This window comes from Phyllobates terribilis, unplaced genomic scaffold, assembly GCF_046119375.1.
Source record: "Phyllobates terribilis strain yellow unplaced genomic scaffold, ASM4611937v1 Scaffold_1__5_contigs__length_1240528914, whole genome shotgun sequence".
Classification (NCBI taxonomy): domain Eukaryota; kingdom Metazoa; phylum Chordata; class Amphibia; order Anura; family Dendrobatidae; genus Phyllobates; species Phyllobates terribilis.
Genome location: NW_027362761.1, coordinates 1,179,972,252 through 1,179,987,875, shown reverse-complemented (window position 1 = coordinate 1,179,987,875; position 15,624 = coordinate 1,179,972,252). Strand labels below are relative to the sequence as shown.

The 15,624-nt window shown below is 43.4% G+C and overlaps 1 protein-coding gene across 2 annotated transcripts in view; it reads right to left on the bottom strand.

The window, feature by feature from the left end:
• SUCLG1 (succinate-CoA ligase GDP/ADP-forming subunit alpha) overlaps positions 1 to 15,624 on the bottom strand; it is a 34,515-nt gene extending 18,891 nt beyond the window's left edge. The window contains exons 1-5 of one of the 2 annotated variants that reach the window (XM_073649177.1): positions 15,585 to 15,624; positions 4,505 to 4,608; positions 3,809 to 3,925; positions 3,129 to 3,341; positions 2,826 to 2,883 (exon numbers count right to left, since the gene is read on the bottom strand). In XM_073649177.1, the coding sequence (XP_073505278.1) occupies positions 2,826 to 2,883; positions 3,129 to 3,341; positions 3,809 to 3,925; positions 4,505 to 4,608; positions 15,585 to 15,609 (517 nt within the window). In that variant the 5' untranslated portion in view covers positions 15,610 to 15,624. Of the gene's footprint in view, positions 1 to 2,825; positions 2,884 to 3,128; positions 3,342 to 3,808; positions 3,926 to 4,504; positions 4,609 to 15,291; positions 15,449 to 15,584 lie in introns of those variants that run through there. The other variant, XM_073649176.1, reaches the window with a different exon arrangement.

The following is a 15,624-nucleotide window of genomic DNA, read 5'->3' as shown; positions in this document are numbered from 1 at the left end:
AAGTCACACAGCGCTCGGCTAGTTGTTTTTTTAGGTCGACAGGTTTCTCTCCTAAACTGGAAAGATTGACTGCCCTCCTACCCAGTTCAAGACGCGACCATCTTCCATCATTAGAAAAGGGCACATCTTCATTGTTTGAGATATATATACGTTTTTTTCTCATTCGGACAGTCAAAAATTTTCTTTTTTTTTGTCATAAGTGGAGCGAATCAGAAGAACTATACTATTTTTCAAATTGGAGGCATTTGCTAATATTATTATTATTATTGCACCTACTACATGTTGGGAAAGGATTTTGGCAGATGGGAATACCCCTTAAGCTTCGTTTGCCCGATTGTATTCTTTGTACCGAGTGCTGTCCGTGAACATGAACATATTATATATGTATATACATACAGTGGGGAAAATAAGTATTTGATACTCTGCCGATTTTGCAAGTTTTTCCACATACAAAGAATGGAGAGGTCTGTAATTTTTATCGTAGGTACACTTCACCTGTGAGAGACAGAAGCTTTATAAATCATGTAATGTGATTTTCTGGATAATTAAATTGCATTTCATTGCATGAAAAAAGTATTTGATCACCTACCAACCACTAAGAATTCTGGCTCTCACAGACCTGTTGGCTTCTTAAAGAAAAACTCTCCTACTCTGAACTCATTACCTGCATTAATTGCACCTGTTTGAACTTGTTACCTGTATAAAAGACACCTGTCCACACACTCAATCACACTCCAACCTCTCCACCATGGCCAAGACAAAAGAGCTGTCTAAGGACACCAGGGACAAAATTATAGACCTGTATAAGGCTGGGATGGGCTACAGGACAATAGGCAAGAAGCTTGGTGAGAAGGCAACAACTGTTAGCTCAATTATTAGAAAATGGAAGACATATAAGATGACTGTCAATTTTCCTCGATCTGGGGCTCCATGCAAGATCTCACCTCGTGGGGCAAGGAGGATTCTGAGAAAGGTCAGGAATCAGCCCAGAACTACACGGGAGAACCTGGTCAATGACCTGAAGAGAGCTGGGACCACAGTCTCAAACATTCCTGCTAGTAACAAACTACGCCGTCATGGATTAAAATCCTGCAGGGCATGCAAGGTCCCCCTGCTCACGCCAGCACATGTCCAGGCCTGTTTAAAGTTCTCCAATGACCATCTAGATGATCCAGAGGAGGCATGGGAGAAGGTCATGTGGTCAGATGAGACCAAAATAGAACTTTTTGATAACAATTCCAATCACTGTATTTGGAGGAAGAAGAAGGATGAAAACAACCCCAAGAACACCATCCCAACAGTGAAGCATAGTGGGGGTGCTTTTCTCCAAAGGGGACTGGATGACTGCCCCATATTGAAGGGAGGATGGATAGGGTCATGTACAGTTAGATTTTGGCCAATGACCTCTTTCCCTCAGTAAGAGCATTAAAGGTAGGTCATGACTGCGTCTTCCAGAACGATAAAGACCCAAAACACACAGCCAGGGCAACTAAAGAGTGGCTCCGTAAGAGGCATTTCAAGGTCCTGGAGTGGCCTAGCCAGTCTCCAGACCTGAACCCAATAGAAAATCTTTGAAGGGAGCTGAAACTGAATGTTGCCCAGCGACAGCCCCGAAACCTGAAAGATCTGGAGAAGATCTGTACAGAGGAGTGCGACAAAATCCCTGCTGTAGTGTCTGCAAACCTGGTCAAGAACCACAGGAAACTTTTGACCTCTAATTGCAAACACAGGTTTCTGGGCCAAATATTAAGTTCTGTTTTTCTATTGTATCAAATACTTATTTCATGCAATAAAATGTAAATTAATTAGTTAAAAATTATACAATGTGATTTTCTGGATTATTTTTAGATTCTGTCTCTCACAAAGTGAAGTGTATCTACGATAAAAATTACAGATTCTTTTTAGGTGGGAAAACCTGCAAAATTGTAAGTCTATCAAATACTCTGTTTCTCCATTGTACATGTAAAAAAAAAAAACCTGACATCATACGGACCAATGTAAGTATATTGGGCTGGTCAGATGAACATTTTTACATGGACCGAATGTCTTAAGTGGGGAAAAAAACAAACAAAAAAAGCGATTTCCACATGGATCAACTGTATTGTATCAGATTTTTACGGATTCATTGTCATTAGTAACATAGAAAGCTGTTTTTATGGTCTTGTAAATTTTATTAAATTGCCAAGGGAGACAACACAAATGAAGAATTGTCTTTTTTCAGGATGCACAATTTTTTTTATAGCGTTGTGGGAACTTAAAAAAATAAATAAATAAAAAATAAGGGGTACTCTCATCTCCAAGATCCTATCCCAACATGTAGAAGATATCCTAATATTAGCAAATACCTCCAGTTAGAAATGTAGTATAGTTCTTCTGATTCGCTAGGTCGCTTACCCCATGTGCAGGTCATTGCAGCAGTTTAGGTATCCATGGTTACTACTCACAGTCACATAGTTGCTAGTGGTCGTAACCATGGATACCTAAACTACTGCAATACCCTGCGCACATGCACAGCCTGCCCCCTGCAGCATCTGACTTTGCCACGATGGTCCACGATATTCAGAGTCATATGAAGACCGGCCCATAGTAATACGACGGGTGGTCCACAAATGGTTAAACCAGCATTGAATTGGTTTTTATTGTGCAAATGGGGTAAGAACCAATTTGGGCTGTCCACAGAGCCATGTGGCCTCTACATAGCTGTGTATAAGGGTTTATATAGAGGACTTATAGCTCCTGCATAGTCCGTAGCCCTGTACAGACTGCCACAATTCTTCACATTAGATTCAGAAGCTACACACAACACTTGCCAGTTATTTACTCACCGATCCTTCCTTTCTTATGGATATGTCCTGGCATGATACCAATTTTACATTCTCCAGGCTAAAAGAAAAAAAAAAAAAAAAAAAAAAAAGGAGTAAAAATCACAAATGAAAAAAAAGAAAACAATATAAATGCATAAAAAAAAGCAAAAAAAAACGTTACAGACTGGCCATTCGGGTAGTGCCTGGTGCCACATACACAGCCCCAACTACAACAGGGACCATAGGGTTTACTTCTATTGATGAAGACCCTCCAGCAATCACACATAGGCAACCTATTCCACAAGGTTCCCCCAATAAACTTACATTGATGACTCCGGGACAGTTGGGTCCGATAAGCCGGGTGGTGGGCTGGCGGAGAAGCCTGTGTTTGACCCGTACCATGTCTTGCTGAGGGATTCCTTCAGTGATACAAACTACCAGCGGCATCTCCGCATCAATAGCTTCATGGATGGCAGCACCAGCAAAGGGGGGAGGCACATAAATAACAGAGGCGCTGGCACCAGTGGCTGCTTTTGCCTTAATGACAAATAAAATTATACCATCATTAATATCGCAGTAGGATTTGCAAGAAAGCTGCACGTAACTTTTGGATTTTTAATTAGTGGAACAAAAAACAAACAAAAAAATAAAAAATGTATTCCCATGTAGAGACTACAGATAAACAGTACCACGGCGGTGTCTGAGTGTGGACCAATCGGTCACTGACAGGTGAGACATAAAATTTGGGTGAAATCAATTTACAAGAAACCAAAACACTAGAAAATGTAAGCGGGCGCCCCCTGCTCTGCGGTGGGGATAGAAAGCGAGTAACACCATAGACAGACATCACTCGTGACTGTGGAGCCCCTGTGCGACTACGGAGGGCACTTTATTGCCAATAGGCATATACCATAAGGTCAGGATCGGAGGTGGTCTGACATCTGGTGACCCCCGCTGACCCCATGACTATTGCCCCCAGCCACCTACTAACACAGGACACTTACCTCTGCCACGGAGTTGAAGACTGGTAGACCGAGGTGGGAACTGCCACCTTTGCCAGGTGAAACGCCTCCAACTAACCTAGTTCCGTATTCCAAAGCCTGCTGGCTATGAAACGTGCCCTGGATTAATAGACAGAAGAATTCAGAAGCAAGAAACCAATGAGCCGTGTTCACACATAATGCAGCGGGCGCTGTCTGTTTATCGGATGGCAGGGGGAAAAAAAAAAAAAAAAGTGGAAAAAAAAAAAATCTAATATGGTTTTAATTTTAACCCCTTGATGTGGCAAAGTTCTGCTTTTTCCCCTTTTTTTCACTTTTCTCTTTGTTGGTAGTTGGACGCTATCACCCATGAATAGGATAGGGAATCACTTATAGTCTTGACACATCTCCTGCTGCTTTAATTTTTCTTAAGCAGTTACATACACACCACCCATAATTGCCTTAAAAAAAAAAAGACTATTAGCAAGAAATATGTTTAGGTCAAGTAAAATTAGGAATAGGGATGATCTCTTGTAATGCGAAAGGGACAGACCCAGTGATGGCTCACAACACCCATGTTTTGCTGGACTGGCTAAAAAAAAAAAAAAAAAATAATAAAAAAAAGGTGTGGTAAAGTCACATCTGTAGCAAACCTGACAACTGTGATGATGCCAGTGTAGTAAGAGTAGTCAGTAATGTCAGTAGTCTGGTGAGCCGTACCTGTTTTCCGGTAAACCCCTGGCATATTATTTTAGTGTCCTTGTTGATGTACAGGTTCTTTCGGGAGGCTGTGTAGGAGCTGTGTCTCACTCCATTCTGTTGCACTGAAAAGAAGAAAAAGCATAAAATTATCCATCCTGTAATATTGCACACTGACCACTAGATGACACTCAAGCGATCATTACAAGTTACACAGCAGTGATTGACCAACTCCTGTTATTTCAGTGTAACTCAGACTGCTGGGAAATAGTGTGTGAACACACACATATATATATATATTATATATTATATATATATATATATATATATATATATATATATATATATATATATATATATATACAGTGGTGGCCCTGCAATTCTGTCAGATAATACTCAGTTTCTTCCTGAAAATGATTGCAATCACAAATTCTTTGGTCTTATTATCTTCATTTAATTGGTCTTCAATGAAAAAAAAACACAAAAAGAATTGTCCTAAAGCCAAATTGGATATAATTCCACACCAAACCTAAAAAAGGGGGTGGACAAAAGTATTGGCACTGTTTGAAAAATCATGTGATGCATAGAATCATAGAATGGTAGAGTTGGAAGGGACCTCCTGGGTCATCTGGTCCAACCCCCTGCTCAAAGCAGGATTCACTAAATCATCTCAGACAGATGTCTGTCCAGCCTCTGTTTGAAGACGTCCATTGAAGGGGAACTCACCACCTCTCGTGGCAGCCTGTTCCACTCATTAATCACCCTAACTGTCAAAAAGTTTTTTCTAATATCTAATCTGTGTCTCCTCCCATTTAGTTTCATCCCATTGCTTCTAGTCTTTCCTTGTGCAAATGAGAATAAAGATGATCCTTCTACAATGTGACAGCCCTTGACATATTTGTAGACAGCTATTAAGTCTCCTCTCAGTCTTCTTTTTTGCAAGCTAAACATTCCCAAATCCTGCAACCGTTCCTCATAGGACATGGTTTGCAGACCAGTCACCATTCTGGTCGCTCTTCTCTGAACTTGCTCCAGTTTGTCTATGTCTTTTTTAAAATGTGGTGCCCAAAACTGTACACAGTATTCCAGATGAGGTCTGACCAAAGAGGAGTAAAGACCGATAATGACTTCACGTGATCTAGACTGTATGCTTCTGTTAATACATCCCAGAATTGTATTTGCCTTTTTTGCTGCTGCATCACACTGTTGACTCATGTTCAGTCTATGATCTATTAGTATACCTAAGTCTTTTTCACATGTACTGTTGCTTAGCTCTATTCCTCCCATTCTGTATATGCTTTTTTAATTATTATTGCCCAGATGTAGTACTTTGCATTTTTCCCTGTTAAAAACCATTCTGTTGGTTGCTGCCCACTGCTCCAGTTTATTTAGGTCTTTTTGAATCCTCTCTCTCTCTTCTCTAATATTAGCTATCCCTCCTAGCTTTGTGTCATCAGCAAATTTAATCAGTTTACCCTCAATTCCTTCATCTAAATCATTGATAAATATGTTGAACAATACAGGTCCCAGGACGGAGCCCTGTGGTACCCCACTTGAGACATTCATCCAGCTGGATGTGAAGCCATTTACAACCACCCTTTGAGTCCGATCACTAAGCCAGTTATGAATCCACCTAACAGTTCCCTGGTCCATTGCATACTTGGTCATTTTTTCAATAAGGATGGTGTGAGATACTTTGTCAAATGCTTTGCTGAAGTCAAGATATACTATATCTACAGCATTTCCCTGATCCACCCAGTCAGTGATTCTGTCATAGAAGGAAATTAAGTTAGTCTGACATGACTTGTTAGTTACAAACCCATGCTGACTCTGGTTAATCACTTCATTCTTATCCATGTACTTACATTCATGTTGTTTAATAATTTGTTCAAAGATCTTTCCTGGTATAGAAGTCAGACTCACCGGCCTATAGTTCCCTGGGTCCACCTTCTTCCCCTTTTTAAGGATAGGAACAACATTTGCTCTTCTCCAGTCTTCTGGGACTTCTCCTGTTCTCCAAGAATTTTCAAAGATTATGGAGAGTGGTTCTAAAATTTCTTCTATGATCTCCTTCAGTACTCTGGGGTGTAATTCATCTGGACCTGGAGACTTGAACTCATTTATGTTAGCTAAATATTCCCTCACAATCTTTCTGTTTACAGATAACTTGGATTCCTCTATTCCTATAAAAGGACAGTGAAGATCAGTTGATGTTACATTTTCTTTCTGAGAGAAAACAGATGCAAAATAGGAGTTAAAAAGTTCGGCCTTCTCAACATCCTCTCTTACCATTTCTCCATTTTCATCCTGTAAAAATCCTATAGCATCTTTGACTTTTCTTTTACTTTTGACATACCCCCAAAATCCTTTTTTATTGCTTTTGACATCTCTTGCAAGCCTTAACTCATTGTCAGCTTTAGCTAACCTGATACGTGCCCTGCAGGATCTGCAGACTGCATTATAATCTTCTTTAGATATGCCTCCCTCTTTCCATTTAATAAACATTTCTTTCTTTCTTTTTAGCATGTGTTTAAGTTCTGTGTTCATCCATCCTGGGTTCCTTAAATGCTTCCCATTCTTCCTACTTTTCAGGATTGTTAACGATTGTGCTTTGAGAATCTCATTTTTAAAAATTTCCCATCCTTCCTGGACATTTTTGTCCTTAAGGACATCCAGCCATTGGATCCCTCATATTCTCTTTCTGAGTCTCTTAAAATCTGCCTTTCTAAAATCTAACCTTGAAGTCTGAGTCTTCACATGTCTTCCTCCTCTAGTTATCCAAAATTCTATAATAGCATGATCGCTGCCTCCTAGGGTCCCAGCCACTTTTACCTCCTCAACCATTTCCTCCCTGTTTATAAGGATTAGATCCAAAGTAGCAGATCCCCTTGTTTTCTCCTCTACCTTTTGGAAGATAAAGTTGTCAGCAAGAGAGGATAAGAATTTGCTTGACCTGTTAGTTTTACTTGAGAGAGATTCCCAACAAATGTCTGGATAGTTGAAATCTCCCATGACCACTACGTCATATTTTTTGGAGAACTTGGTCATTTGATACATAAAGAGTTCATCCATATCTTCAGCTTGCCCAGGTGGCCTGTAGTAAATGCCTACAATGGTGTCCTTTCCGTTGTTCTCTCCTTGTATTCTTACCCAAACAGTTTCCACAGAACTCCCAGTCTCTGAAGCTTCAATCTCTGTGCAGATATACGCTTTTCTAACATACAATGCAACACCTCCTCCTCGTTTATCAAGTCTGTTTCTTGCAAATAAGTTGTATCCTATTAGCCTTGTATTCCAATCATGTGTATCGTCCCACCAAGTTTCAGTGATTCCAATGACATCATATTCCTTTTCCTGCATTAGTAGTTCCAATTCTCCTTGTTTGTTGCCCATGCTTTGTGCATTTGTATAAAAACATTTTAGTTTGTGATTGGTTTCTCTTCCTCCCATATTTTTATTATTTAAATTGTTTTGTCTTTGTTCTTCCTTTCCACTTCCAGTAGCAGAGATCTCAATAGTATTTGTCAGCTGTATGGCTTTTTCTGGCCTTTTGCTTCCCTTCCCACATTGTTCTAGTTTAAAGCTCTTCTGATGAGTGTAGCAAGGCGACTTCCAAATACATGTTTTCCAGTCTTCGTAAGGTGCACCCCATCTCTAGCAAGTAGTCCATCGTATAGGTAATTCATTCCGTGATCCAGAAATCCAAATCCTTGTTGACGGCACCATCGAGGTAGCCAGCTGTTCACCTGTAGAATCTTATTCCACCTCATTGTTCCATGGACATCCACTGGGAGGATGGATGAGAAGACCACCTGCGCTCCCAATTCTTTCACTTTCTTGCCTAAGTCTTCAAAGTCACTGCAGATGGTTTCCAGGTCCTTTCTTGCAGTGTCATTTGTCCCCACATGTATTAGCAGGAATGGGTAGTGATCTGTAGGTCTGATGCTTCTCTGATGCTTCTCTAATTGGTGTAATTAACAGCACCTGTAACTTACCTGTGGCACCTAACAGGTGTTGGCAATATCTAAATCACACTTGCAGCCAGTTAACATGGATTAAAGTTGACTCAACCTCTGTCCTGTGTCCTTGTGTGTACCACATTGAGCATGGAGAAAAGAAAGAAGACCAAAGAACTGTCTGAGGACTTGAGAAACCAAATTGTGAGGAAGCATGAGCAATCTCAAGGCTACAAGTCCATCTCCAAAGACCTGAATGTTCCTGTGTCTTCCGTGCGCAGTGTCATCAAGAAGTGTAAAGCCCATGGCACTGTGGCTAACCTCCCTAGATGTGGACGGAAAAGAAAAATTGACGAGAGATTTCAACACAAGATTGTGTGGATGGTGGATAAAGAACCTCGACTAACATCCAAACAAGTTCAAGCTGCCCTGCAGTCCGAGGGTACAACAGTGTCAACCCGTACTATCCGTCGGCGTCTGAATGAAAAGGGACTGTATGGTAGGATACCCAGGAAGACCCCACTTCTTACCCCGAGACATAAAAAAGCCAGGCTGGAGTTTGCCAAAACTTACCTGAGAAAGCCTAAAACGTTTTGGAAGAATGTTCTCTGGTCAGATGAGACAAAAGTAGAGCTTTTTGGGAAAAACCATCAACATAGAGTGTACAGGAAAAAAAGAGGCATTCAAAGAAAAGAACACGGTCCCTACAGTCAAACATGGCGGAGGTTCCCTGATGTTTTGGGGTTGCTTTGCTGCCTCTGGCACTGGACTGCTTGACCATGTGCATGGCATTATGAAGTCTGAAGACTACCAACAAATTTTGCAGCATAATGTAGGGCCCAGTGTGAGAAAGCTGGGTCTCCCTCAGAGGTCATGGGTCTTCCAGCAGGACAATGACCCAAAACACACTTCCAAAAGCACTATAAAATGGTTTTAGAGAAAGCACTGGAGACTTCTAAGGTGGCCAGCAATGAGTCCAGACCTGAATCCCATAGAACACCTGTGGAGAGATCTCAAAATGGCAGTTTGGAGAAGGCACCCTTCAAATATCAGGGACCTGGAGCAGTTTGCCAAAGAAGAATGGTCTACAATTCCAGCAGAGCATTGTAAGAAACTCATTGATGGTTACCGGAAGAGGTTGTTCACAGTTATTTTGGCTAAAGGTTGTGCAACCAAGTATTAGGCTGAGGGTGCCAATACTTTTGCCTGGCCCATTTTTGGAGTTGTGTGAAATGATCAATGATTTGATTTTTGCTTCATTCTCTTTTGTGTTTTTTCCTTGCAAGCAAAGTAAATGAAGAGAATAATACCAAAGAATTTGTGATTGCAATCATTTTCAGGAAGAAACTGAGTATTATCTGACAGAAGTGCAGGGGTGCCAATACTTTTGGCCACCACTGTACACACACACACACACACACACACACACACACACACACACACACACAGCGGCGGTGAAGCATGGTCGCTGCTGCAGGAAGCGGGTGGTGGTGGCGGCAGGAGTGGGGCGATGCTGGGAGGAGGGGGTGTGAGGCGGTGTGAGGCTTGCTTGGTCTCCGGACTTTCACAAAATGTCTGAAGTCCCCACACTTCCCATCTTTTTCACTGCGGTGGACTTCAGGAAAATGGCGGCAGCTCCCGACATTTTGTGAAAGTCCGGAGACCAAGCAAGCCTCACCGAACACCCCCTCCTCCCAGCACGGGACCGCCCCTCCCCCCCAGCATCGCCCCACCAAACACCCCCTCCTCCCAGCCCGGGACCCCCCGCCCCCCCCAGCATCTCCCCCAGCCGAACACCCCCTCCTCCCAGCCCGGGACACCCCGCCCCCCCCAGCATCTCCCAGCCGAACACCCCCTCCTCCCAGCATCTCCCAGCCGAACACCCCCACCTCCCAGCCCGGCCCCCCCAGCATCATCCCATTACACATGTACTTCTTCAGCTCTTTAGGGGGGGGCTTTTAATTTTCTACTAAAGTGGTAATCAGGGGACGCGTATTCTCTGCGACTGGCGATAACCAGGAGTAGCTCCTTTATACTCCTTGAAGTTACTGGAGGCTGAACACTGTCGACAATGTGACAGTAACACCATGGTGGGGGGGATAGATAAGATGGCCGATGGAAGGGGACGTGTGAATCAATTCGAATAAAGTCTGGATATTCCAAAATGTCTTCCGAAGAAAACACGCGCAGCTCGTCTGACCTGTGGGCTCGGCACACGGCCCCGGCCCGCTAACCGTGAGAGTCAGCAAGAAAAACCCAGTAACCATGGAAGATTTACTTATTAAGTAGATCAAATCCTCCTCCAAGACTGACAGATCATGGCTCACGCGTTCCAGGCCTGTGCCGAGCTCACGCTATGAATAAGGAATGTGTCGGCCTTAAAGACGTAAGCTGGTGTCTTATCCGTGTAAGAAGTGGATCTCATCTACTTACCAAGTAAATCTTTTATTATACCATGACTTCTGCTATAACATAGGCATAGAACATACAAGTGGGTATCACAGTGCAGCCCGAGCCGCGGTATAAACTAGTTATGCCACATTCTCATACACGTTGTGTCTGATTCATCATTTGTCGGATTTATCAGTCATTTTCCTCTATTTATGCCGTGGCTTTCGCTGACTTTTTTGGTGCCAAATTCCTAAAAATTGGTGCAGGGGTTCATGAGTTTAATGCAAAATCAAAAATGTTCTTTAATTTTTTAGATCTTTTCACTCTTGCTCCACAACAATCAGCGTAAAATATTTACCCAGAGCCCCGACTACTTATTTATGTAAAATATCACTAATACTAGAAACTTTTGAACTATAGGGTTAAAGATTCAACGTAAGCCGCGCTGCAAACAGACAGAGCTGCTGCCGTGACAGGTGAGCGGGGATCCGGCTCTGCCCCGGAGCTGAGACCAGGATTAGAGCAAAGTTCACGAGACGGAGAGATCCAGTCTGCGGAGGAGAACTGGACGCAGATTACAGCCTTGGACTTTGCCCGGCACAACCTGTTTGGGATTCTTACTCCAGATTAACAAGGTAAAAAGTAACAGACAGAGGGAGGTGGGATAAGAGTTGACACTGCGGATCCAGGCAGGAGGACCGGACGTCTCAGGAAAAAAAAAAAAAACTGCTATATGTGAACACATCCTAGAAGTCCTAGGGCTAGAAAAGAAATGCGGCTCATGTAACGTGATCACAATATTAGTCAAGCCGCCCTGACATCACCAGGACTATGAAAATAAACTGTAGTGCCGCTTATAGTACGAGCTCAGGACGAGGACCCCTGCAAATACAACAGGGGGGAGGTCAATCGGATGGCAGAACTCATACCAAAAAACAGAAGGGCCTAATGAACTGTGCATCCTGGCTCACAAGCAGAATACCAAGCCTCAGGAAGATAAATGAAGTAGCAGCTCCATAGTGAGGAACACATAGAAGGTTGTCGAAAACCTACAGAGAGACGGTTATCGCCGGCAGTAGTGGTTATCATAGTCACTGCGCGGAAGTGGCAGGAAACAGTCACCTTACAAAGCTATAAGTGGGAGTTCATCCTTTGCCTCCTGATTCACAAATCAAGCACGAGACTTGTCAATCCAATTAGATTTAAAAAAAATAAATAAAGCACATTCAATTTTCATCCCTAAGTTCGCTCTTTACATCTATGTAACATGCTTTTTTATATCAACATTTAATAAAATTACAAGACCAAAAAGTTTCCAGTGTTAACAATCGCAATGTAAAAAGTATTCATACCCCGTCAACTTTTCCACGTTATATGAACACAAAGTAGCAAGTATTTGAGAAGCGTAAAGGAAATGATACAGGGTTTTCTAAGTGTGAAAATTGTGAGGTGCATTTGTATTCAGCCCCTGAGTCAATGCTTTGTAGGACCACCTTTCGCTGTAATTACTGCTGCAGTCCTTTGGGGTCTGTCTCTTCCAGCTCTGCACATGTAGAGGTGACATTTTTGCCCCTTCTTCTTTGCACACTCGCTCAGTGAGATTGGATGGAGACGTCTGTTATCAGCAAATTCCAAGTCTTGTCACAGATTCTCAATGGGATTTAGGTCTGGACTGTGACTTGGTCATTCACACACATGAATATGCTTTGATCTAAACCCTCCATTGTAGATCTGACAAGATGTTTAGGGTCATTGTCCTGCTGGAAAGTGACCCTACCCCCAGTCTCAAGTCTTCTGCAGCCTGTAACAGGTTTTCCTCCAGGATTGCACATCAGTATTTAGCTCTATCCATCATTCCTGTCCCCGCTGAAGAAAAGCCTCCCCACAGCATGATGCTGCCTCCACCATGCGTGACGGTGGGGATGATGTTTTCAAGGTGATGTGCAGTGTTAGTCTTCGACAAATATACTGTTCTGCATGTGCCCAAAAAGTTCTACCTTGGTCTCATCTGACCAGAGCCCCTTCTTCCACATTCTCGCTTTGTCCCCTACAGAGAATCTGTGACAAGCCTTGAAAATTGCTGACACAGGGGGCTGAACACAAATGCACATCACAATTTTCAGATTTATATTTTTTTTAATATTTAGAAAACCCAGTATCCTTTCCTTTACACTTCACAAATAATTGCTACTTTGTGTTGGTATCAGATAAAATCCCAATAAAATACATTTAAGTTTGTGGGTGTAAAGAGAAAAAAAAAAAAAAGTGGAAAACTTCACCGGGTATGAATACTTTTTCAAGGCATTGTATCTGTAAAACTCAAACGCAATGCGGATGACCTGCAAGAGATCAGATATTTTTTCTGAACCCTTAGACTTGAATAGGCGAGTCTCAACTGAAATATGGAAGAAGGTACTAGTGCATGCGACAATTTTTTATTCTTCTTTCCCAGCACAGACGATTGAACAGCCCAATTGAATAATATTATTGTTGCCCATGAAAGAGATTTCCTTTTTTTTCATGGACAGAAAACGGTTGTCAGAACATAGTCTTATGCTGACTGCAGGCAATGGTGAAGGTGCAGGAGATGAGGATGAGGCAGAGCGGCACTAGACATCACACAATAAGGGAAACGCTGAGGAACGTGGATTCTTCTTACTGAACGGCTTCCTGTAAAGCTCATCTGCATTTCCTCGTTTCCTGCATTTTACAATCACATCTGCCTCTCTAAATCTAATTTCTAGAAGTCACAAAGATGAAAGCGCGTCTGCCACTTTAAATAAAAAGTATTTACATTGTTGGTTACCAACATATAGTTTTCACAATGTCAGGCCATGCTGAGAGTGGTAGTTGTGTAACATCTGTAGACCCTGATCTACACAGTGTACCGGTTTTGCCCTCTATAGGGTCTGGGGGACTCTACGTCACTTCGGAATTTATGAGGGGGCCTGTAGTGGCCACTGCAGAAGAACAGAGTGACTGGTCAAAAGTGATTGCCAGGGGTTCAGCTCCTATAGAGGTGCAGTGATTGACAGCTCATCCTCGATGTGCCTCCTGCCCACAACCTCAGAAATAGGACTCAATTTAATATTCACATTTCTACCTTATTCCAGCCTCAAAATAAAAAATCTGAACACTGACTACCTGTCGCTGCTGAGAGTTTGCTACAATGTATCTGGACCGATCTAACAAAATATCAAGTCAGTGTAACAAAGAATCAAGATAGAAGAATAGACTTGTACTCTGCAACATACAGGCTCAACGCCCCCCACAGCCGAGGGGTCACAGCCGCTCCGCGCTCCCCACAGCCGCGGGGTCACCATTGTGCCACGCTTATAAAGGACGGTCTACACCAGTACTCTGCGTCTCTACAGCTGCTGAAGAACTACAACTCTCAGCATGCCCTGACAGCATACAGTGTGAGCTGCAGCTTTGTACCAGATTACTGCTCCAGACTAGAGAGTCCTCAGTGGTTGATACCTTTTAATGGCTAACTGAAAAGATGGTAACAAATTGCAAGCTTACCAGACGACTCAGGTTTCTTCATCAGGCAGAGAATACCACAAAATCGTGTTCTATGATTTCATGTTACACTAGCCTGATGAAGAGACCTGCGTAGTCTGGAAAGCTTGCAATTTGTTACCATCTTTTCAGTTACCTTTTAATGGCTATCAACCACTGAGGACTCTCAAATCTAAACATTGTTCTATCTACTGGCTAACACGGTACAAAGATATTTATTTTCCCTGCTCCAGACTATTCCTTGATGAGCGCAGCATAATGGTGATCTCCCAGATGTGGGGAGTGCGGGGGGCTGTCCGGGTTTCTATTCACTGACAGCAAGCGGCAATCCTGACCATAGCACGGAAGGGAAACATGAAGAGGATTAAACTTCTCTTTGCAAACTTTCACCCCCCCCCAATCCCTGAACCTGTGACAGTGACATGGAGATTATCAGCCTAACACGGCGGCGGCTGCTACTGCAGCCCTTCTTTGCACGGTCACAGCGGCATCACTGCCGGCACATCATACAGAAACAGAACTTTTGCACCAAGCAACTAATGGAAATAAGTGTATTGTACGGCCACAATGACACCCTGGACACTTATGAGGAAGGGGACATAAAAAATGAGCGATCCAGGCGGCTTCCACCTCACCGCAGGTCACAGTACAAGCAGGAAGCGGTCAGCGGATGTGACCTTGGGGGAAACCTGCATAGCAGCACAAGAAAAGCAGAAGAATAGAATGCCAGAGGCAGTGCAGACTGACACCGCAGCCACAGATAAGCACACTGCAGAAAAAGCAGTAACTGCTGCAAGAACAGCAGTCACCATGACAACCAGTGATTTATCCCCACCCAGCTGCACATGACAAGGAGACCCCCCCCAGAATAACACGCCTTCAGCTCCAAGCCAGCCCTCCCCCGGTGCCGTCACGGCACACGCCCGAGAACTAACTCACAAAGAAAGCGGGCGAGGAGCCTTCCCTGGAACATGGTGCGGGTCCTTCACCAATGACAGCCCGGGGCCCAGGTAGCAGCCACAGCCAGGAAGAGGAGGAGCCTAGAGGTCAGGACAGAACGCCCGGGGCTGCCCTTGTCACTGCCGGGAAGCAGCGGGGTCCTGACCGTCCGCACTCACCAGGTTGCGCCTGGATACTAATCCATAGCAGGCAGCAGGAGAGGTGACCAGAGAACTGCCTGACCAGCGCCGAGCTCCCGGGCCTGATATCATCACTGCCTTAGAGGGCCTTACCTGTCAGGACCCCTAAGGCGTTCATGTCACAGCCTGATGA